The sequence below is a fragment of the Trachypithecus francoisi genome, unplaced genomic scaffold (genome assembly GCF_009764315.1).
Source record: "Trachypithecus francoisi isolate TF-2019V2 unplaced genomic scaffold, Tfra_2.0 Lachesis_group9, whole genome shotgun sequence".
Classification (NCBI taxonomy): Eukaryota; Metazoa; Chordata; class Mammalia; order Primates; family Cercopithecidae; genus Trachypithecus; species Trachypithecus francoisi.
In genome coordinates this window covers 33,648,494-33,673,395 of record NW_022681474.1, presented here as the reverse complement: position 1 = coordinate 33,673,395, position 24,902 = coordinate 33,648,494, and the positions used below count along the sequence as shown (strand labels likewise).

General features: G+C 49.4%; 1 protein-coding gene across 2 annotated transcripts in view; it reads right to left on the bottom strand.

The window, feature by feature from the left end:
- Positions 1–24,902, bottom strand: part of TSPAN15 (tetraspanin 15) — a 78,809-nt gene that overhangs the window by 15,978 nt on the left and 37,929 nt on the right. Inside the window, exons 4-8 of one of the 2 annotated variants that reach the window (XM_033209940.1) lie at positions 19,929–20,024; positions 17,279–17,395; positions 11,295–11,342; positions 9,533–9,649; positions 8,083–8,931 (exon numbers count right to left, since the gene is read on the bottom strand). In XM_033209940.1, the coding sequence (XP_033065831.1) occupies positions 8,782–8,931; positions 9,533–9,649; positions 11,295–11,342; positions 17,279–17,395; positions 19,929–20,024 (528 nt within the window). In that variant the 3' untranslated portion in view covers positions 8,083–8,781. Of the gene's footprint in view, positions 1–8,082; positions 8,932–9,532; positions 9,650–11,294; positions 11,343–11,410; positions 11,545–17,278; positions 17,396–19,928; positions 20,025–24,902 lie in introns of those variants that run through there. The other variant, XM_033209942.1, reaches the window with a different exon arrangement.

Genomic DNA, 24,902 nt, shown 5'->3' with positions numbered 1-24,902 from the left:
TTATATGCTCATGAGAATGGTCCAGCTGGCTCTTTGAGAAAATCTTTAAAATCCATAAACCCCAGTCAGACTAATCAGGGAAAAGAGAAAAAAAGACAAATTGCCAATATCCAGGAATAAGAGAGATGAAATCACTATAGGTTCTAGAATAATAAGAGAGTGTTATGAACAACTTTATGTCAATAAGTTTGACAGCTTAGATGAAATCAAATTCTTTGAAGGACAAAACTACCAAAGTTCTCAAGACATAAGTAATCTTATATCAATTAAAGAAATTAGATTTATAGTTTAAAATCCTTCTACAAAGAAGATTTTCCAGGTAGCTTCACCAGTGAATTTTATCAAACTTTTAAAGAAGAAATACCACCAATTCTACAAACTCTTCCAGAAAATTGAAAAGGAAGGAATATTTCCCAGCTAATGCTATGAAGCCAGCATGACTTTGATACCAAAACGAAACAAAGATTTTACAAGAAAACAATCCTCCTAAACAAAAGTGCAAAAATCCTAAACAAAATTTTAATAAACCAAATTCAACAATGTATTAAAAGGGTACTTCATCATTACTGAATGGGGCTTATTCCAGGAATTTAGCATGTGAAAATCAATGAAATTCACCATATTCGCAAATTTTAAAATATGCAGAAAAGGCATTTGACAAAACCCAACATCTAGTCCCAACAAAAATGTTCAGTAAACTAGAAATACAAGAGAACTTAGTAAACCTGGATAAAGAATATCCATGAAAAACCTACATCTAACATTATACTTAATGATGAAAGACTGAACACTTTCCCCCTAAGATCAGGACGAAGTCAAGGATGTCTGCTCCAACATTCGCTATGCAACACTGACCAAAACGCAGTGAAAAATCCAGAAGTAAACCTACACATATATGGACAATTGTTTTTCAACAAAGGTGCCAAGGCAATTCAGTGGAAATTCATCTCTGCTTTCAACGGGTGGTGCTGGAACAATTGAATATGCGTGTACAAAACAGATTAACTTTGATGCATACTTTGTAGCATATTAGAAAATTAACTCAAAATGAATCCTTGACTTAAATGTAAGAGCTTTACATAATTGTAACATAACTATAAAACTTCTAAAAGAAAATGTGGGAGAAAACCTTTGTGACCTTGGTTTAGGCAAACATTTCTTAGCTATGACACCAAAAGCATCATGCATGAAAGAAAACATTGATAAATTGGAGTTCATCAAGTTAAAAACTCCTGCTTTTTGGAAAACACCATTAGGAGACTGAAAAGACACACCACAGAGCACGGTGCCTCATGCTTGTAATCCCAGCAGATTACAAGAAGGGATTCAGAAGGCTGAGGTGGGAAGATCCTGAGCCCAGGAGTTCAAGGGCAGCTGGGGCAACAGAGTGAGACCCAATCTCTACATGAAGGATAGAGAGAGAGAGAGAGAGAACAAGACAAGCCACAGACTGAAATTTTTCAATCATACAACTAATCAAGGACCTGTATCCAGAATATACAAAGAGTTGTCAAAATTCAATACAAAAACAATCCAATTTTTTAAGAAAATATTTTGAAAGACATTTCAGCAAAGAAATTATGTGGATGACAAATATGTCTATGAAAAGCACACAACATGATTAATTATTAAGGAAATGCAAATCAAAACCACAATAAAATATCACCACACATCCATTAGCATGACTAAGAAAAACTGGCCATACCAACTGCTGGCAAGGATGTAGGGAAACCAGAACTCTCATATACTGCTGGTGGGGATACAAAATTGTGCAACCACTTCGGAAAATAGTTTGGCAGTTTCTTAAAAAGCTAAACATATAGTTACATATAATCCAGCCATTCTACTTCTAGATATTTACCCAAGAGAAATGAAAGTACGTGTTTTTATAAAGACACATGCACAAGTGTTCATAGCAGCTTTATTTGTAACAACCACCAAAAACTAGAAACACAAATGTCCATCAGTAGGCGAATGGATAAATAAACCATGGTATAACTATACAACAGTACACTGCTCACTTTGGGAGGCCGAGACGGGTGGATCACGAGGTCAGGTGATCGAGACCATCCTGGCTAACACGGTGAAACCCCATCTCTACTAAAAATACAAAAATTAGCCGGGCGCGGTGGTGGGCGCCTCTAGTCCCAGCTACACGGGAGGCTGAGGCAGGAGAATGGCGTGAACCCGGGAGGCGGAGCTTGCAGTGAGTGGAGACCACGCCACTGCGCCCCAGCCTGGGCGACAGAGCCAGACTCCGTCTCAAAAAAAAAAAAAAAAAGAAAAGAAATGAACTTCTGATATGTGCTACAAAATGAATGAATCTTAAAATGATTACTGAGTGAAAGAAGCCAGACAGAAAGAGTGCGTGCTGTATGAGTCCACTTATATAACATTTTAGAAAATACCAAGTAATTTATAGAGATGGAAAGCAGAGCTCTGGTTGCTTGAGCATAGGGTGTGGGTGGTGGGAAGGGTTATACTAAACAGATTACAAAGGGACAAGAGGACATTTTTTAGAGTGATGGATGTGTTCATTATCTTGACTGTGGTAATGGTTTCACTGACACATTTGTCAGTTTAAATACACGCAGTTTATTTTATATCCAGTATACCTCCATAAATTGTTAAAAACATATTTCAAGAATATTGTATTGGACATTTTTATACAAAATCAGTCTTCTTTAATGCATCTTATAAAATATAATTATATAATAAATCGAAAAGCAAAGCCCAAAATCTCCCCAACTTCACAAATGATGTAGGCTGCACAAATATTATTATTTTCTATGTGTGTCATGGTGTGGGAAAGGACTCATTTATGGATCATTCTTCCATCCTTGTGAGACAAGAAGCCAAGATAATGTCGTTGGCTTTGAAGCACAAAAGGGTGTCATGGCCAGGGAGTCCCCAACCACAGGATGGACAAAGCCTTCTCCTGGTACTCTGCTTCCATCCATTTCTTTTTTTCTTTCTTTCTTTATTATTATACTTTAAGTTCTGGCATACACATGCAGAACGTGCAGGTTTGTTACATAGATATACATGTGCCACGGTGGTTTGCTGCACCCATCAACCCATCGTCTACATTAGGTATTTCCTCTAATGCTATCCTTCCCCTTGCCCCCCACCCTCTGAAAGGCCCCAGTGTGTGATCTTTCCCACCCTGTGTCCATGTGTTCTCACTGTTCAACTCCCACTTATGAGTGAGAACAAGCGGTGTTTGGTTGTCTGTTCCTGTGTCAGTTTGCCAAGAATGATGGTTTCCAGCTTCATCCATGTCCCTGCAAAGAACATGAACTCATCCCTTTTTATGGCTGCATAGTGTTCCATGGTATATATGTGCCACATTTATTTTATCCAGTCTATCATTGATGGGCATTTGGGTTGGTTCCAAGTCTTTGCTATTGTGAACAGTGCTGCAATAAACATGTGTCTGCATGTGTCTTTATAGTAGAATGATTTATAATCCTTTGGGTATATACCCAGTAATGGGATTGCTGGGTCAAATGGTATTTCTGGTTCTAGATCCTTGAGGAATCGCCACACCATCTTCCACTATGGTTGAACTAATTTACACTCCCACCAACAGTGTAAAACCATTCCTATTTCTCCACATCCTCTCCAGCATCTGTTGTTTCCTGACGTTTTTATGATTGCCATTCTAACTAGCGTGAGATGGTATCTCATTATGGTTTTGATTTGCATTTCTCTAATGACGAATGATGAGCTTTTTCTCATATGTTTGTTGGCCGCATAAATGTCTTCTTTTGAGAAGTGTCTGTTCATATCATAACAAACAGTCTCTCAGACCACAGTGCAATCAAATTAGAACTCAGGATTAAGAAACTCACTCAAAACTGCACAACTACATGGAAACTGAAAAACTTTGCTCCTGAATGACTACTGGGTAAATAATGAAATTAAGGTAGAAATAAATAGGTTCTTTGAAACCAATGAGAACAAAGACACAATGTACCAGAGTCTCTGGGACACAGCAAAAGCAGTGTTTAAAGGGAAATTTATAGCACTAAATGCCCACAAGACAAAGTGGGAAAGATCTAAAATCGACACTTTAACATCACAATTAAAAGAACTAGAGAAGCAAGGCAAACAAATTCAAAAGCTAGCAGAAGACAAGAAATAACTAAGATCAGAGCAGTTCTGAAGGAGATAAGAGATACAAAAAACCCTTCAAAAAATCAGTGAATACAGGAGCTGGTGTTTTGAAAAGATTAACAAAATAGATAGACTGCTAGCAAAACTAAAAAAGAAAAAAAGAGAAAAGAATCAAATAGACACAATAAAAAATGATAAAGGGGATATCACCACTGATCCCACAGAAAGACAAACTACCTTCAGAGAATACTATAAACACCTCTGGGCAAAAAAACTAGAAAATATAGAAGAAATGGATAAATTCCTGGACACATACACCCTCTCAAGACTAAACCAGGAATAAGTCGAATCCCTGAATAGACCAATAACAAGTTCTGAAAATGAGGCAGTAATTAATAGCCTACCAACAAAAAAAGCCCAGGACCAAACAGATTCACAGCCAAGTCTACCAGAGGTACAAAGAGGAGCTGGTACCATTCCTTCTGAAACTATTCCAAACAACAGAAAAAGAGGGACTCTTCCCTAACTCATTTTATGAGGCCAGCATCATCCTGATGCCAAAACCTGGCAGAGAGACAACAAAAAAAGAAAATTTCAGGCCAATATCCCTGATGAACATCAATGCGAAAATTCTCAATAAAATATTAGCAAACTGAATCCAGCAGCACATCAAAAAGCTTATCCACCACAATCAAGTTGGCTTCATCCTTGGGATGCAAGGCTGGTTCAATATATGCAAATCAATAAACATAATCCATCACATAAACAGAACCAAAGACAAAAACCACATGATTATCTCAATAGATGCAGAAAAGGCCTTCAATAAAATTCAACAGCCCTTCATGCTAAAAACTCTCAATAAACTAGGTATTAATGGAACGTATCTCAAAATAATAAGACCTGTTTATGACAAACCCACAGCCAATATCATACTGAATGGGCAAAAGCTGGAAGTATTCCTTTTGAAAACCAGCACAAGACAAGGATGCCCTCTTTCACCATTCCTATTCAACATAGTATTGGAAGTTCTGGTCAGGGCAATCAGGCAAGAGAAAGAAATAAAGGGTATTCAAATAGGAAGAGAGGAAGTCAAATTGTCTCTGCTTGCAGATGACATGATTGTATATTTAGAAAACTCCATCATCTCAGCCCAAAATCTCCTTAAGCTGATAAGCAACTTCAGCAAAGTCTCAGGATACAAAATCAATGTGCAAAAATCACAGGCATTCTTATACACCAATAACAGACAGAGAGCCAAATCATGAGTGAACTCCCATTCACAATTGCTACAAAGAGAATAAAATACCTAGGTACCTAGGAATACAACTTACAAGGGATGTCAAAGACCTCTTCAAGGAGAACTACAAACCACTGCTCAAGGAAATAAGAGAAGACACAAAGAAATGGAAAAACATTCCATGCTCATGGATAGGAAGAATCAATATCATGAAAATGGCCATACTGCCCAAAGTAATTTATAGATTCAATGCTATCCCCATCAAGCTACCATTGACTTTCTTCACAGAATTAGAAAAAACTACTTTAAATTTCATGTGGAACCAAAAAAGAGCCCATACAGCCAAGACAACCCTCAGCAAAAAAAAAACAAAGCTGGAGACATCACACTACCTGACTTCAAACTATACTACAAGGCTACAGTAACCAAAACAGCATGGTACTGGTACCAAAACAGATATATAGACCAATGAAATAGAACAGAGGCCTCAGAAATAACACCACACATCTACAATATCTGATCTTTGGCAAACCTGCAATGGGGAAAGGATTCCCTCTTTAATATTTAATAAATGGTATAGTGAAAACTGGCCAGCCATATGCAGAAAACCGAAACTGGACCCCTTCCTTACACCTAATACAAAAATTAACTCAAGATGGATTAAAGATTTAAACGGAAGACCTAAAACCATAAAAACCCTAGAAGAAAACCTAGGCAATACCATTCAGGACATAGGCATGGGCAAAGACTTCATGACTAAAACACCAAAAGCAATGGCAACAAACACCAAAACGGACAAATGGGATCTAATTAAACTAAAGAGCTTCTGCACAGCAAAAGAAACTATCATCAGAGCGAACAGACAACCTACAGAATGGGAGAAAATTTTTGCAATCTATCCATCTTACAAAAAGCCAATATCCAGAATTTAAAGGAACTTAAATTTACCAAAAAAACAAAACAAACAAAAAAAAATCAAACAACCCCATCAAAAAGTGGGCAAAGGATATGAACACACACTTCACAAAAAAAGAAGATATTTATGCTTCCATTTCTTGAGAGGTGAGTGACCAAGGTTTGGAAAAGAGGAGATGAGTGCCTGCTGGAGCTTAGCCATCTGTGGCACCAGTGCTGGTCCACAGAAGCAGCTGGCCACAGAAACAGTGTGAGGTAGAGTGGTGTCTGTGAGTGGTGCTGGAAAGAGAGAAGACAGGGGTTCCAGGTTCCGGGTTCCAGGTAAGGTGACCTTGGATAAGCGATTCGGAGCAGCCCATCTCCCATGGTGCCCCTGCCATCCTGCTGCCCCTAAAGGCAGCTGCCGTCTCCCCTCTGGGCACAAAAGGGGTTCTCAGAACAGCCAGAGCCCCAGGACTACAAGGCCTCCAGCCAGACACAGAGCTTGACCGGGCCTTGTGTTCATTAGGTCAAACTGGGACAAGACAGAGGCTGCAGCAGTGGCTACAGTGAATACCCCTGGAACAGCTTCAGAAGCAGCTGCAGCCTTCACTGGTTTTGCACGCCTAGTACCGTGTATGCAGAGGAGGCAACAGAAGCAGTACAGCAGAGGGGCTGACTGGCTCAAGAGATCCTACCTGGGCTCAAGTCATGGCTTTGTCACTTACCAGCTGTCTGCCTGGGCAAGTTACTTAACTGCCCTGTACCTCAATTTTCCCACTAATAAAATGGAGATAAGAATTACCCTAGTTGTGAGGATTAGAGTTAATATTGTTCCTGGCAAAGTATGCTCTATGGTGTGTTTGTTATTGCTGTGTTATTGCATACTTTTAAAAACCCTCCTCCTGCCCCTTCTTACACATGGGGTTGGTACACATGGCAGACCAAGCACCTGACCACTTAACTTCTGGGTGTATAGACAGTTCCCACCGTTAGAGTTCTTCACGTTTGGACGTTTGGGGCTCTTGCTGCTTTATTTCTTTTCTTTTCTTTGTTTTTTTGAGACGGAGTCTCGCTCTGTTGCCCAGGCTGGAGTGCGGTGGCGGGATCTCGGCTCACCACAACCTCCACCTCCCGGGTTCAAGCGATTCTCCTGCCTCAGCCTCCTGAGTACCTGGGACTACAGGCACCCACCACCATGCCCAGCTAATTTTTGTATTTTTAGTAGAGATGGGTTTCACTATGTTGGTCAGGCTGGTCTCAAACACCTAACCTCGTGATCGGCCCACCTTGGCCTCCCAAAGTGCTGGGGTTACAGACGTGAGCCACCACGCCCGGCCTCTTGCTACTTTATTTCTATTGCCCTGGCTACTAAGAGCCTCACAAAAAATCTAGATCCCATGTCTTGGGGCCGGAAAGTTTGGGTGGACTGATTCACGCAAGTCCCGGCATCTCCAGCAGGGGTCGACGGACACCACGCTCTCTGCATGCGTTGCGCGGCAGCCACTGGGCACACTGAGGGCTGCAGGGAGAGCTGTAGGTGGACCTGTGGGCAACTCCGCTTCCCTGGTACCCCGTTCACCCCATTTCCTGGAGGTGGAGTCTCATGCTATACCTGGCCCAGGCTGTTTCCCTCGGTTCTCGGTAAAACAGGCATGGTCACCTCTGGCCCTGTGGCTTCCCCCCACCACCACCCCCACCTGTGTCCCAAGCTATGCCAAATCTTCATCCCATGCTCCTTCTTCATCCTCGCATCCACAAGAGGTTTCCAAATCCAGGTTGCAGCCTTCCTTACCCCCGCCCCAACAAAACAGCACACAGGAAAAGCAAAAAAATAAATAAAAATAAATCATGTTTTTATTGTTTGATTAACAAACTGGTTGGGGGGAGGGCAAGAATAAGACATACGGGGAAATACCAGCTTTGATTAGTCAGAAACTCCTGTTATCTGTACAAAAAAATGAATGTTACAAAAATCACGTAAAAAACTAGGCTCAAGGAAGCAGCTGCCCTTGCAAAAGAGGGCTCAAGGCACCTGGGAGGCTGAGAAGAAGCCATCCTGGTCATGGACGTGGCTGTGGGGACAGCCCTTCCCTCCTTCCCTCCTGCCCTTCCCCAGATGCCCTTCCCTCCTGCCAGAGGGGCACACTCCCTCTCCCCGATTACAAGTGCTACAAAACTGCCTTATATACCACCGGCCAAGGCACTGCCAGAGATGAAATGGGCCCTGAGTGGAGCCCCAGGCTCTCCCTCCCTGGTGGCCCAGGCCTGGAGAAAGGAGGGCCTTGTTCCCCAGGCCCCAGGCGGGCACAGATTCTGGAGCTGCCTGGGGGAAGCCTCTTAGGGGAGGCCCAGGCTCCGCCCCCTGGGGAGGCAGCGGCCGTGGGACCCACACACAGGTACACACAGCCCTGGCTTTGGTCAGTACTGAGTGTGGGCAGAGGGGCCGCAGCCCTGTCCAGCCCCATGATGTTGACTGAGAGGTGCTATCCCAGATGGTCCTTGCTGGAGCTGCCATCACAGGCTGGGCCCTAATTGGGGTAGCACAAACAGCATCCCGTGCCCGCCGCCTCCACACTGGACTTGGCACCGGGCCCCAGGAGCCCATCAGTGACAGAGTGCTCCATGATGATGTCCTCCACCCGGGTGATGTACAGCAGCGTCAGCAGCACCCCCAGGAACTGAGAAGAAGGGGCAGGGCTGGTGAGGACCTGCTGGACATCAGGGCAGCCCTCCCTGCAGCTCCCGGCTCCCAGAAACCCAAGCAGCCAGTCCCAAGCCCTCACGGCCCTGTGTGACCTGGGCAACACCCACAGCAGAGACTTCTCCCAGCACCCACACTGCCCAAGAAGCTGGGCCCCCTCTCCCCCACCTGGGCCCCCTCTCCCTCTTCCAGGAAATCCCAGAGTTCCTCGCTGTGCCCGATCAGCAAGGGCCCCTCCCTTCTGGGATTCCTGCCTCCACCCCAGGTCTGTTACACAATATCTAGGGGATCTTGGCAAGTCACTGAAGCTTGCGGCTCCTCAGTTTCCTCCTCTGTAAAATGGGCATCGTGATAGTGCCTCCCTCACAAAAAGAAGTGAAGCAGCAGTGCCTGCGCAGCACTTGGAAGAGCTTTGCCACCACTGCTATTGTCATTCGCCCCTCCTTCCAGCCATGCAGCCCTCCCTGGGCAAGTCCCGGACTTCCACGAAAAAAGCCCCTTCGCTCTCCCGCTCTGCACCTTCTCTGCCCTTCTGCAATCACCAAGCCACACTTTCTCTGAACCCATGGCCGGCCCACCTGGGGGAGCAGGATGCCCAGGAGGATGCCCGCCATGATGGTGTAGTTGTCCATGAACCAGATGATCACGGCGTTGGTGCAGCCCCGCACGTAGATGACATCCTGCACGCTGAAGCGCTGCATGGGAAGGAGCTGGGTCAGCCCAGAAGAGCACCTGGGCTGGCAAGAGCCACAGCCCCAACTCTGCCATTTACACAAGGTCCAGGCTAGTCCCTCAACCGCTGTAATCCTCAGTTTCCCATATGCAGCATGAGAAGGTGGCCCTAGATTCTAGTTCTTAATGGACAGTACTGTTCTCTAGAGAGGACTGGGGACACCGTGGTGGCACTTTTGGTTGCCCCAGCAATCGAGGTTGGGGGCTAAGGGACTGCAGAGCTCAGGGTAATCCTACTCCATAAACAACTGCCCTGCCTGCGTGTTTCTCAGATATCCCTGCATGAAAAGCCTCACGGATGTTTTCCATACATGGAAAGCCTGTCTATAATTATCCAAGCCAATAGCCCCACTCCAGGTACATACAAAAAACAAAGCAGAGCTGGGCACGGTGGCATGTGCCTGCAGTCCCAGCTACTATGGAGGCTCAGTTGGGAGGACTGCCTGAGCCTAGGAGTTTGAGGCCAGCCTAGGCAACAGTGAGACCCTGTCTGTCTCTTAAGGGGGGGGAAAAAAAGCATTTCTGCATTGGTTTTAATATACCATGAATTTTCCCGAACTACTACTTGGTAAATTAAGGAATGATTATACATTATTTAATTCAGAACTTTATCAAGAATTGTTCACCGTTTCTAAAAACCATGCCAATGGCAAAAATGATGCCCATGGTATGTGAGTCGCCAACACAACGCCTATTATCAGCTGCCCTGTAGCTGCTGCAGCCTCAGGAATGCCTCACATCAGTGCAGACACCTGACTACATTGTGTCTTCTCCTGCACCCCCTACTGCCTCAGCACTTACATGATGAACTATGTTAAACAGCTGTAAATTGCTGTATTTCATTTCTACTTTATCTCAGATCTTTATGTTAATTGTTTTGGAATTGGGCATGTAGGCAGGTTATCTGTGAATTTCACTTGGGGATAATAAATAGGACATTACCACTGTTTGTTATAAAAATGGCCACTGGTTCTGAGGGGTTGAGAACCAACTGCTGTTCTATGGCTCTCAAACATGTGTCAGAATCAGCCACTAGCCCCATCCCAAGAAGGTGCATCTCTCACAATCCCAGGGGATGCTGTTGTTGCTGGACTGGGGACCCCACTTTAAAAGCCACTGCTCTGCATGTCAGGTCACCATTCCTTTTAGGTCCCTTCTCAGCACCACCCCTGCTTCTCTCCTAGACGAGGAGTGTTGCCCAGGAAGCTGACCCAGGGGCAGCCCCCAGAGGGGGTTACCATCCTCTAGGACTCCTGGGTCCCAGGTGGCCCCAGGGGCAAAGGCAAGCTGGTACTGAGCATGGCTGAGCGCACAGCACACTGCGGGTACCAGGAAGGGCCGTGGTGGCTTCATGTGGACCAGCCCACAGTAGGTGCTTGGTAAACCCTGACAGGTGGCATCTCCCAGCCTGGGGGAATTCTTGGTTCCTTGAGCCCTTCTGTGTCTGAGTAGGGGTGGAAAACCCCAGCAGCCCTGGCTCTGGATCACAGCCAGGAATGTTGGAAAATCTCAGTGGCCAGGACCCTGACCTCAATAAACCCCTCCAATCACCCCAGGGTGGAACAGGAAGAGCAACATTTCCAGGGAAAGGCATTTCAAAGACATTACCTCCTTGTCGATAGTTTTGTAGCCACACATGGTGTTGACAACTTCTGTCTGAAATGAAAATGTATAATAGCTAATATTTATAACGGTTCTAACTCAAAAAGGCACTATTATCCTACCCATTTTGCAGATGAAAACTGAAGCACAGAGTTGCACTGTCCAGCAGGGTTGGAGCTGAGATTCCGACCCAGGCAGTCTGGTTTGAGTCTCCATCATAACCACCTCCTCCTCCAAGAAATGCCCTGTGAAAAAACTGTAGGAACGCAGGTTCCATGACTTTTACAAGGGAGAACCACCCCTCCACAAGCAGCAGATCAGGACCCCAGAGAAAGGCGTGCTGCCCAGGCTCCCGGGCTATGACCACCCCAGAGCACTGCTTTGTTCACATGGTAATGCACCGTCTCAGAGGTCGGGGTGGGGCTGTTCCTGCACCGCTGGCTCTTGGGGAGGAAAACCTCAGACCACAGCTGGCACAGGGTCAGCTGTGGTTTACCTGAAGTCCAGGCCAGGGCTCCTGGCCACGCTTCTCTGTTCCACAGACCACTGCTCCACCAGCGGAGAGGGCTGCCAAAACTTCCTTCTTGGGAAGAGAGGTGCTCTCCAGAATTCCCGACTACTGATTAATTTAGGCATAGGGAAAGCTGCGGTCACACCCTAGACCTCATCAAACCCCTCCCCAGGCAGGCCCTAACTCACAGGCTGCCGCGGGCACTTCCCATCAATATGTGTGCCCTGCAGGGTCTCCTTCTCCAACCACCAGGGAAGAGAGTGAGACTCCCTGGTCCAGCCCGTGATCCCCGCCAGCCCTGCTGCTCTACATCTAAGTGAACACTGCCGTGGGGGATGGATGCCGCAGGCGCCAGTGACGACTCAGGGGGTCAACAGCAGAGCCCCCAATGTGCCCTCTGGTGTTACATTTCCTGGGTCCAGATCCTGCTCTGCCACTTAGGAGCTGTGACCAACCTTAGATGGGCTGCCAAGGAACCGGCACGCAGAGGTACTCAATACGTATTTGTTAACTGAGCAAATGAATGAATGAATGAATGAATAGGCTGTGATGATCACAGAACCCCACCTCCTAGGGCTGTTCTAGAGACATAAAGTGAGATGCACATGTGTAAAGTGCTTATCATAGGGCTGGACACATGGAGAAGCACAGGAACGCTGGCAGGTGTGATTTGTTCATAATTCCAGCCCCTGGAAAGGTAAGGGAGGGTGTCTTCTCTCCTTCCAAGAAAGAGGGTTGGGCTCCAGATGTCATCTAGGTCAATCTAAATGTCAGGCTTGATGTGCAGGCAAGATAACTTCCCTCTGTCTAGCTGGTTCTCCAGGTAGCCTCAGTTCCAGCCAGTGTTTCTGGCCCTTCCAGGCCATAAACACGACCCCTATGGAGAGGGTCAGGCCTGGAGAGCAGGTGCAAGGGCACATGATGGGAGTGAGTGCTTTCCATCTCGTTGGTTCATCATTCATTTGTTCATTGAACAAATATTAACTGAGCACCTATTGCATGCCAATCCCAGTTCTAGTCACTTGAAATACAAAAGTCTTGAACAACAAGACAAAGTCCCTGCCTTCATGGAACTTACGCTACAGAAAGGGAGATAATGAACATAACAAATAGGTAAGCTGCATGGTACATAAGGAGGTGATAAGAGTGACTTCACTGGACCAGCTCTGGTGACCCGGGGGTGATAAGTCTCTTAGCAGACAGACAACTGGCAGAGGCCTCTCTGGTGCCAGAGCCCAGAACCCTTCTCCAGGCCCAGGGGGGACTCACCTCGCCCTGCCAGGGGATGCATCCACAGTCTTTCCAAAAGTAAAGCCTGTCTGGGTTTACCTGCCTGACCACAGAATCGATATTCTGCAAGAGGCTCTGCTGAAGTTCACAGGCCCCAAGACCAGGGTCCAGTAGCCTCTTCCATCCTGCACAGGGCCACAGGACAGGAAGTCAGAAAGGGGACTCCTGGGCAGCCAGAAGACCACAGCAACGTTCATGTGTGCATCCTCTCACCCTGAGCAGACTGAGCAGCTAATGGGACAGGGAGGGGGGCCTTCACGACAGGCCCCTAAGGGGTAGCCAACAACAAGGGAGGGGAGGTTCGTGAAAATTGGTCCCAAGAGCTCAGCAGGCACAGCAGTCTGGAGCCATTTAATGTAGAAGCATGCTGCCCTCTGCACCAACAGCTCCCAGGGATATATCCTGGTATAACCAGATTTTACAGCCCTATGTGAACTTCTATGGCTCAAATCCTCTATTGGAAGCTCATTTCAGACATTTCTTTCAAAGCTGAGTGTTAGAGAAAAAGGTACTTTTCCTGAAGAACTGGTATGTTCTGCTGAACAGTAACAATGTAACAGACCATGTCTCCCTTTTCCTTTTGGCTGCCAGGAAACTCTAAGCTAGTGGCCTCCAACCTTTCTGGCACCAGAGACTGGTTTCAAGGAAAACAATTTTTCCACAGGATGGGGTGCGGAGGGGTGGGGGAAGATGGTTTCAGGATGATCATCAGACATTAGTTTGATTCTCATAAGGAGCACGCAACCTAGATCCCTTGCATGCACAGTTTACAATAGGGTTTGTGCTCGTGTGAGACGCTAGTGCCACTGCCGATGTGACAGGAGGTGGAGCTCAGGCGGTAATGCTCCCCCACCCTCTGCTCACCTCCTGTTGTGAGACCTGGTTCCTAACAAGTCACTGACTGGTACTGGTTCATGGCCTGGAGGTGGGGGAGCCCTGCTCCAAGCCACCAGAAATGAGGCTCAGCTCCTTTTCAGTGAGTCCATGAGGCCCTGAGGCTGAGATAGCAGGATTTTATATTTTTCTCTACCATCTAGGCCTCCTATCCGAGAATACAATTTCCACAGTCCTGATTTTTAATGTTATTTTAGTTTTTTACACTACATATGTCCTGTGTACTTGCTCAAATTGTAGGCTGAATGGTATAGTGTAAAATAAATAGATTTGGACACAAATCAACTAGTTCTATGGAGGAAGGGAATGCCCTATTTCACACTTAGAGAAAATCATCCAGGTGTAGTGGCACAGGGAGAATCAATGGTCAGATAACCCCGGCCAGGGGAAGGCTCCTCCCTACCTCAGTGCTCTCATTCAGATGCTGTCTTCAGATTCTACCCTCTCTGCAGACGGTGTCCGTGTTTATATCCCCAACCTAGTCGTCCCCAGAACTCCAGACTCCTATATCCAACCGCATCGTTGACATCCCTGCTGGGATGCTGAACAGGCTCTCAAGCCCCCCATGTCCACACTGAGCTCCTGGTCGCCCAACCTGCCTCCTTGCAGTCCTCCCCTCTCAGGCAGCGGCAGCCCCATCTTTCCTGTGGCTCAGACCAAAACCTGGGTATCCTCCTTGATTTCTCTCTTTCACTCATCGCCCACATTTGCTATGCCAGCAAATCCTGTAGGCTTACTTGCAAAATACAGCCAGAATGTCACCGCTTCCAACACCACCACCACCACCACCCAGCTCCAAGCATCTGTCTTCTTCTGCCTGGTGCAAGGATGCTGTGGGGAGCCCTTAGCTGTCAGCCCCCTGCAGTAACTACTTCATGTGATCGTTAATTTTACATGTCAATGTGACCAGGCCATGGGATACTCAGATATTTGGCCAGACATTATCCTGGGTGTCTCTGCAGGGATGTTTCTGCATGAGGATAATGTTTAAATCAGCAGACTAAGTAAAGCAGATGGCCCTGCCCAAGGGGGAGAGGTCTCATCTGATCAGTGAAGGCCTGAACAGAACAAAAGACTGCCCTCTCCTCTGACCATAGGAGATTTCTCCCTGCTTGGCTACCTGCGGGCGTGAACTGAAACGCTGGCTCTTCCTAGGTCTGGAGCCTGATCGGCCTTTGAATGGGAGCTCCACCCTCAGCTCTCCTGGGTCTCTGGCCTGCTGACTCACCCTGCAGATCTTGGTACTTGCCCGCCTCCATAATTACACAAGCCAATTCCTTATTATCAATCAATCCCTCTCTTTGCTCTTGGTGTATTAGTCTGTTCTTGGCTGAACAGAGCCAGCAAGTCCTTTCTTGGGTGGACCACTGGACTCATGCAATGCCTGGTCAATGTGGGTGGGAGTGTGAAGGCCTGGCCCCCTCATCCCAGTAGGGGACAACTCTGAACGGCTGTCCTTGTAGATGTGGCTGAGGCCTCCAGCCGAACTGAGCTGAGGCTGCATCACTGCTCAACTCCCTTCATTGCCCAGTCCCGCTTCTGGCTCCTACTGCCACAGGTGCTGATCCAAGAGCACCTTCCCGGACAAGATGACCTGTGACCCCTGGATCACTGCATATCAGCCTCTAACTCTATTCCTTCATCTAGCATGTACCTCACAACAGCCAGGCTGGTTCTTGTGAAACCAAGTCAGAGTGCCACTCTTCCATGCCGCCCTGTATGGTCCCTGTCACTCCTCCCTGACTCCACCTCCTACCATCCTCCCCTGTAACTCCCTGTGCTCCAGCCACTCCGTGCATTTCTCAAACGCCCTGGGGTGATTCCCACCTGGGGCCTTTGCACAGCCGTTCTTGCTGCCAGGAATGGCCCTCCCCCCGACACCTTCCTCGCTTTCTTCAGAGCTTCACCCAGATCTCACCTTTCTCAGTATCCAAAACTGCAATCCTCCATGCCCTACCTTCTTCTTCTCCTTAGCATTTATGACCCTCTAACTATCCTTTACTTATTTTGTTTGTCAGTTTTCTCCAGTAGGATGTCACCTCCACGCAGGCAGAGACTTCGTTTGCTACACCCCCAGAACCTGGAAATGTGTCTGGCATAGAGTAGGTCCTCAGCCAAAATTTGTTGAATGAATGAACGAATACAAAATTTGTTGAATGAATGAATGAATACAAGTTCGGCTTCCACATCTCAGCTTAGGTATTCAGACGCTGCTGCCCTGGGTGATGAGGCTCAGGATCATCCCATGCAGGCCTCTCTGGAAACTCTGCTCCTCCTCAGCAACCCCCTTCCCAGAGAACTACCCTAAAATGGCAGCTAACATTTCCAAACAAAGCTCCCCTCCTGGCCCAGCCTTTTTTAGAGCTAGTGCACTTGGCACTGGCTCTCTGACTCATGGGCGAGGCCCCCACCGGCAGCTGCTCAGTTTACAGAATCTGGCAGTGGGCACAGAATGGTGGCGATGTCAGAAGAGAAACTTTCCATGATTATCTGGCCCATGAGTAATTGCAAAGCTCTCCACCTCGTTCCAATCCTGAAACAGTTTCTGGACACATTTGTCAAACACAAGGACTGATGAAGGCTTTCACTTAAGCGCTGACTACACAGGACATCATCTCAAATGACCAAGGTGACAGAGCCGAGAGGATCGTGCTGGGGAGAGGAAGAGGCTGGCATTTACGTCATCAGACCCCCTTCCAAGCACTCTGCTGCTCATGATCACCAGGACCTCAAGGCCAAAGACCAATAGAGATGTCCAAGGTGCAGGTCCTACCAGGCTCCACTAATGCTACAGAGCCAGCTCTCCCCAGCTAAGCTCCCCTGGCTTGGGCACCTCTCCCTGCTGCCCTCACCTGGCCTGCACAGTTCTCCAGAGTGTAGCTCAGGCAACAGGTGCCTGCACTTCATCCCAGCCCTGCCAACCTTGGGCAAGACACCTAGCCTTTGGGTGCCTCAATTTCCTCATTTGTAAAGTGGGTAAAATAACAGTACGTACCTCACAGGGCTGTGAATACTAAATACCACCAAAGTGCCTAGAGCAGGCCTGCACAAGGTAGGTGCTCAATAGATGTTAACCAACACCACTAAGAAAGATATGGCCTCCCCACCCCCAACCCCCAGAAGCTCCACTTTCAGGAGCCCTTGAGAATCAGGAAAGCGTCCGCTCTGCCACCAACTCCTACTTCCCCGCCATCCACCCACACCACCCATCTTCAACTTGGGAGAGAAACAAGAGAAGAGTTGTACCATCTGGGGTCCCCGACAGCCTCCCACCCCCCACAGGAACAGTGTCTACCGTGTTCCTGATGCAGCAGGTGTAGGGCACCCCACAGGCCAGGGGTCCAGGGGCACTGCAGTCGTGGTACTGGTTCTTGCTCCAATCTCGGTAGTCCTCCCCGCCACAGCACTTGAACTAAGGAGGGAAGCAAGCAGGAAAGAGGAGCTGCTGTCATCACTCAGGCCCCGCTCCCACGACAGGAAAGGGCCCTGCCAGAAAACAGACGCAGTTCATTATGTGGGTCACCCTGGTGCAGGGAGAGGCTGTACATTTTCCAGTCGGAGCTGCCAAAGTATGGCATGGCTGCCTACAGGGTAGTGAACCCCCTGTCATTGGAGAGGTATGGAAGCCAAGGCTGGACTGCCTCTTGATGGAATATCGGGATAGTGACTAGACACGGGGAGGAAAGGTGCTTCCTTGACAACTGGCCTCTACCTTCTTCATCTTCCTGTCCCCAAGTGCAGGTGCTGGGCTGGAAAAGATGGCCCTTAAAGTCCCAGAGACCGAGCATGACTCTGTGAAAGTCCCTGCACCTCAACCGACCTTTGCACCCGCCCTAGGAGCCACCCTGTCCAGCTCAGCTGGCCCTGCCCTTAGCAAGGAGAGCACCTGAACCTCACAACCTGCCTGGGGCTCTCCCCTTAGCCAAACCCTCCCTGCCTCCCCTCCCTGCTCCTGTAGGAAGTAGTTGGTAATCCTCCTGATGGCTGGTATGTGCCTGGCATTGTCCTGGGCACTGGAGAGACAGGGTGAGCAAAAGCAATGCAGCCCCTGCTTAGGTGGAACACATTCCAGGGGAGAGACAGAGTGAGCACTGGATGGAAAGGTGCTGTGCACCCCGGAAATGGAGAAACGGGAAGATTGGGGAGGGGCGGCTCTAGGTTGGAAGGTCACAAAAGGGCTCGCTATAGAGAGGCTATTTCCTCTGAAACACGAAAACAGGAAGAAGCCGGCCGACTCATGCAAAGGCCCCACACAGAAACAAGCTTGTATTTCAGCAGCAGCCTGGGACGGAGAGAGTGCAGAGCACGAGGCTGAGAGGGCAGCACCGGCTGGACCATGCAATGCTTTGCCAGCCAGCTGAAGCAGGGAGCTGGGACTGGAGGGCTCAACCAGGGCTGTGGTACATGTCCTGGTAGCCAGACACCCTTCAGAGTCCCCACAGTGCCCCTTAAGCCATCAGGTTTCGGGATCTGGAAGTGTCTTTCTGCAATGCAGCTCAAAGGGCATTTGCTTTGCAATGGAACAGACCCAAGGTCAAATCCTCAGACCATCACTCCCTGCTGTGCAACCTCAGGCAAGTTGGTCAGCCTCTCTGAGCCTCATATAGTTGTCTGTAAAGCAAGAATAAGGATGGCAGCTCTGCACAGCTGAGCTGTGATTACATATAGTGCCATGCATGAAGCACTCAGCACTGGGCCTGGCACCAAGCAAGTGCTCATTCAGCATTAATCACCTCCTACCTCCACCCCAGGAGAAATGAAATCCCCAAGCCAGCTAAAGGCTGGTTCCAATAAAAACATTTCACTCCACCCGGAGCAGAAGTCAGCTCTCCCGGCCCAAGCTGGCAGGCACATCCCTGGCAGAAAAAGGCCTTCCAGAGGCTGCACCTGTTGTGACTGAAGAGAAGGTCTGGGCCAAGGGTGCGGCCACCGCAAGTGGCCCTGCGTGTGGGGAGAGGCTGGTTCCCACTGAGGGCTGGCACAGGGGCCCAGGCCAGCTGAGGCCCCCAAGATTATGTCCCAGGAAGTGCTGCCCCGGCTGAGTGGTCCTGCGGCCCTCACTCTGCTTGTCCTCACCCAGGAGAACACACCAATGATCCCCGCGGCTGGCGCTGGGGTCTCACCCTGTGCCTGGCACTGTTCTAAGCACGTCTCCTAAATTAAGTCAAGGTAATCCTCATGATGACGCCCCAAGAGCTTCCTGTCATTATTCCCCTTATGCAGGTGAGGAAGCTGAGGCTCAGGACCAAGTGAAGGTGATGTACAAAAGCCACCCAGGACAGCGGCTGGCCCTACCACTGCTATTATTAGTAGTAGTATTGCACCAACAGATTTGGGTGGACCTAGAGGGAGAGATGGTGTCCCAAAAGGAAAAGGATCATCATCACATTCAAGAAGTGTCATGGAAGTAAGAGAGGAGTCTGGGTCAGTGTCCCATATTTGGGGGAAACTGAAATCAGTGAAGAGCTTTCTCCCGATCAGGGCTGTCTTTCACTTGACAAGGAGTGAGTTGTCACTGAAGAGACTTGGCAGAGGGGGCTTTGGACTGGGGGAGGTTTCTCCCCTCGAGGTTGCTCACTCTCAAGGAAGGAGGATCCTTGCCCATTGGAGGGTGGTACCCTAGGACCCTGCAAGTTTGCTTGTAGCGATGCCTGACTTTGTATTTGGGGGTGGGGGGGTAGGAAGCCAGTGTAACTGGAGAGGGACAGAAGGGTGACAAGGTTTTGGGCCAGGAATGTGGGCAGAGGACTGGCTGAGAAGGTTGGGTCCTGGCTTCCCCATCCTTGGTGGACCATCCATGCTCACCCTTGCCTCCCAACCTGGCCAGTCACCTGCTTTGGGAATGGATAAGTCACCTGGCCCCTCACCCCATCTTCTTGAGCAGGGCCTGAATGGGGAACTAAGGGCATGGGAGGTGCATCTCTACCCCAAAGCACCTGGCTCACCTTTTTCTGAACAAAGTCCATGATGTTTTTGAAGTCCAGATCGTCATAGTAGTTCTCAATTCCTCTTCGAATGTTGTTGTTAAGGAAGGCAATGGTCTATTCAAAAGGAGAAATTACAAAGAAAAAGAACCACACACTCCTGGAGTCCAACTCAAGGTTTCCCGGAAGCCTGGATGGGTAGAGAATGCCATGTGCTGGTGCCTCCAGTGTTCACCTGATGCCTGAGTCCCTGTGCTATGTCCCAGCAGGAGTAATTCACTCCAGTCCCTTTACAGACCAGACAGCCCAGGCCCTGAGAGGCTGGGGCTGTGCTTGGGGACACACAGCTCTGATGCTGCCATGCCTGAGCTGAGACCTGGCTGTCCTGGACCCAGGCCCAGTGTTCTTTCTACCGCCCGGGGATGGGCCCACACTGGAATCTTCCCTTTGCCCTCCAGAGCCCCTCTCCATACTCCTCCACTATCCAGCCTCTTGTTTCACAGATGAGGAGACCGAGACTTGGGGAGGGAGGGAGGTCACAGAGCAGGCTGGGTGGGGTATTGCCAGGACTGAAATTCAGGTCTCCTGACCTCCCTCATGGACCGCTCTCTTCATCACTGCAGTGTTCAGTCCCCCTCGGCTGGGGCTGGGACAGGGACAATCCCTGCCAGGAGGAACATGGCAGGTCGCCCTCTCCCAGTCACGCTGCACTTTCTGGCTCAACAGCCTGGCTGTTGTGCTGAGACCCAGGAGCACAAAGGGCCCCACAGTGGGAAGCGGCGGGGGCAGGAGCGTGGGCAGTCCAGCTCACTGTAACAATTGTAGCTTTCAGAGCACGGAGGTCGAGTATCAGCAGAGACTGGGGACAAAGGGGGCATTCTCGGCTCCGCTGCCGGACTGAAGAGCCAGACAATTCCCGGGGGTGGCACCACAGCATACGCTTGGACAACAGGATCCTGGTTCCAGGCCCCATCACGGCTTACTTCTCCTCTCTGGGCCTCAGCTTCTCAACTGTGAGCCAAACCCACAGGCCTAGCTTTAAGGTAACTTCCAGCTCTGAGGATCAAAAACCAAGTCCCAGAGGGGCTGTCAAGCCTCATAATCAAGGACACGGTCCCCACAGCCACCCAGGCCTCCGCTACTTCTTGTAACTTCTGAGCCTCTGTTTGCTCACCTGAAAAATCAGGAGGAAAACACTCTCTGCCTCATAGGAATGTTGTGAGATTTAAATAAACAAAAGCTGTGAAGGTGTTTAGCAGGACACCAGGCACATCGTAGGTCCTGGTGTTATTATTCAAGATTCTTGTCTGTTTTTCAAGGAGACAAATACTCTATGGTACTACTTCACACCCACGTGTCATTGGTGGAAAACAAATCCCATGGGAAACCGAGGCCCCAACTCTTGTTCAAAAAACTGACTGCAATGGAGGCAGCCTCTGAGGCCAGTCCCACTCTCACAAACACACTGCAGCCCATAGAGCGATGCGGCTAGTCCAAGGTCGTCCAGCTCGCCACTGGCAGAGAGACGCTGGGACCAGGGTGTCAAACTCCCAGTCTGACACACTTTAAGGTGCTAAGAAACCAAGTTTCAAGTTTGGGGCCATCTCCAAAATTATCTCCAGGATCAGGAAAAGAGGAACAAAGACTGCAACACCCACCTCCTCCCTGAGCCTCACTCTGCTCAAAGTCAAGGTAAAGAAGGAGATCGAGGCCTGGCGGGGTGGCTCACACCTGTAATCCCAGCACTTTGGAAGGCCGAGGTGGGCAGATCACCCGACGTCAGGAGTTCGAGACCAGCCTGACCAATATGAAGAAAACCCGTCTCCACTAAAAATACAAAAATTAGCGGGGCATGGTGGCATGCGCCTGTAGTCCCAGCTACTCGAGACGCTAAGGCAGGAGAATGGCTTGAACCTGGGAGGCAGAGGTTGCAGTGAGCCGCGATGGCACCACTGCACTCCAGCCTGGGTAACACAGCGAGACTCCATCTCAAAAAAAAAAGGAGATGGGCTCGGGGAAACTGGCCTTCGTAGCCAGAAGAAAGTCCTCTGCTGATGATAAATAGCAGCTCTGGAGCAGGCCTGGGACTGCAGAAGACTGGAGTCAGCCCCAAGAGAAAAGAGGAGATGCAGGCTCCTGTGAACGGCTATCAACTCACCAACCCATGGCCCTTCGCGGGGCTGGCACTGACCCCCAGGGCAGAAGTTGGGTGGGAGCATTGCCTTCCAGCCCAGCAGCCTGGGCAGAACAAGGATTCTCCCGGCCCTGGGCCCACCCTCCCAAAGGCCCCCAGGTCACGAAGCTTTTTCATCCTTGGGTGCCTGCTCCTCTGGGTGATGAAGGGACAGGCCAGCTGGCTAGGGTGTGGTTGTGAGTGCCTAAAAAACAGGACACCAGGGTGGGGCCAATCTGCCACCCAGGGTGGGGCAGGGGAATAAGCTTACAGCATTGAACAACACGCTTGGCTGAGCTACGTACTCATGGGGTGCCGCCAGGGTCACGGCCTTGCCTAAGGCCACACGTGGGGAGGTTCCTCCCAGGCAGCTTGCCCTTACTCTCGAGGCACCACAGACACAGTCCTGGCCCACCATGTCTTCTGCACCTACCTGGGCCCACTGGCCCACTTACAGCACCCCCACTGGCCACCGTGCTGTTTGGACTCTCCCAGGGCTGCCAACAAGGTTGTGATGAAGGTGGGAAGCCCAGGGCAAGAAGGAAGGGAAGTGGCAGAGTAGAGGCTGCTCTGTGGCTGTGGGGAAAGGCTCTGCGTCTCTGGTGAGCAGCCACAGCCTACCTCCCCAAACCATCCCCAAACCATCCCAGCTCCTGGGCACTTTCCAAGGTTCAGACTTCGAGAAGGGCCTCGAAAAATTAGGCCTTCCATCTGGTAAGCTGAGTCCAGTTTTTGGGGGAAGGGGGGCAGTGCAGGAGCAACAGATGTCCCTGGGCTTCATGGACAGCAGCTGCCCCCAACACCCATCAGGGAGCAATTTGGGGCGTGCTGGCTCTTGCAAGTGTGCACTACTTGTATATGTGTGCACGTGTGTATGTGTACCAGGGAGACGAGGGGGACACTGAGATGGTTCCTGTGCTGTGAGGGGCAATGGCGGGGTGGGAGGTGTGTGTGAAAAGATCCCATGAGGCAAGCTGGCTGTACAGTTTGTTAACTGTAAAGTGCTTATGCCGACGTTGACAGTGCTGGTAATGTTCTGACAGACGAGGGGAGCCACTCAGAGGACAGGGAAGAGAGAATTCTAGCTTCCTCTGCCATTCTCAGATGCCCAACATACCCAGTGCCACCGCCCCCACCCCATCCCCCTCCAAACCAGGCCATGCCAGCAGGAGCAGTTCAGTGAGGACTAGAAAACCAGGCTAAATTAAGCAAAGAGTAAGCAAACATCAAAGGCCACAAAGTTTGAAAGCATGTTGTTTAAAGCACCAAAGAAAGCTATGAAGAACTGTCCTTTCTAGCTTTGTCTTTTAAACCTAGTTTTTATCTGAAGCCTCCACATCACCCCTCTCTCAGGGTTTTTAATGAATGAGGAACTGAAGTGGGTGAGGCATGTGGTGGCAGCTCCTCCAGCACAGAGGACAGAGGGGTAGGAAAAGGAGTGGAAGGGGCGGCTGCTGGAGTCTCCTACCAGGCCAGCTGCCTGCATAGGACCAAGACCCCCTCTGGGGAAGGAGCAGCCTAGGGCTCCCCTAGGCTGCCTCTGGCTAACACCGCTTCCATGTCAACCTGAGACCTGAGGCTGGGAAGGCCCTACTGCTGGTCTAGTGCGGGCCTAGCTCTCAAACTTGGAGGAAGAGGTGGTCACGGTGGTCCCTGCCTATAATCCAAGTACTTTGGGATACCAAGGCAGGAGGATCACTTGAGTCCAGGAGTTCAAGACCAACCTGGGCAACAAGGTGAGACCTCATCTACACACACACACACACAATTAATTATCCAGGCATGGTGGCATATACCTGTAGTCCCAACTACTCAGGAGGCTAAGGTGGGAGGATCGCTTGAGCCTAGGAGCTGAGGCTGCAATGAGCTGTGATTGCACCACTGTACTCCAGTCTGGGTGACACAGCAAGACTCTGTCTCAAAAACAAAACAAAAACTTGGAGGAGAGGTGCTTGGCCCAGGATTTTCTTCCTTCATTTGCGCCTGGAGCCAAGCCATCATCTCAGCCTTTCCGCAGTCCCTCTAGAATGGGGACGCATCCTCATGGCCCCTGGACCCTAGCCTCTGCTCCAGTCCCGATGGAAGCCTAATGTGACAACCAGGAATGGAAGAGAACCCAGGGAGCCAGAAGAAAAGAGAATGCAGGAAGGGGTGTGTGGAGTGAGCATCTGCCAGACCCTTCCTCAGAGCCTGGCCGGGGTCACAGGCTCATCTCCATGGTGGGGGAGGGTTATGTTTCAGTGTCCTTGGGACTGGGGGCTCCAGCCTCACTCCCCGACGGCTGTCCACAGTGGGGCACACCTGTCGGGGAGTCTGGCCGTACCAGCAAGGAGCACTCTCTACTTCTGGACAGCCGACAGCTCTGCTGTAGGTGGGAAGGATACACAGCCGGCCCTCCACATCCACGGGTTCTGTACCCGCAGATTCAAGTAACAGTGGATGGAAAATATTTGGGAAAAGGAAAAATAAAAAATAACAACACAACAGTAAAAAATAATACAAATTAAAGAACAATACAGCATAAGCAACTATCTACACAGCATTTACACTGTATTAGGTATTTGGTTGTTTTGTTTTGTTTTGTTTTGTTTTTTGTTTGAGACGGAATCTCGCTCTGTCACCCAGGCTGGATGGAGTGCAGTAGCGTGATCACGGCTCACCACAGCCTCCGCCTCCTGGGTTGAAGCGATCCTCCTGCCTCAGCCTCCCTAGTAGCTGGCATTACAGGTGCCCACCACCACGCCCGGCTACTTTTGGTATTTTTTCTAGAGACAGGGTTTCACTATATTGGCCAGGCTGGTCTCAAACTCCTAACCTCAAAT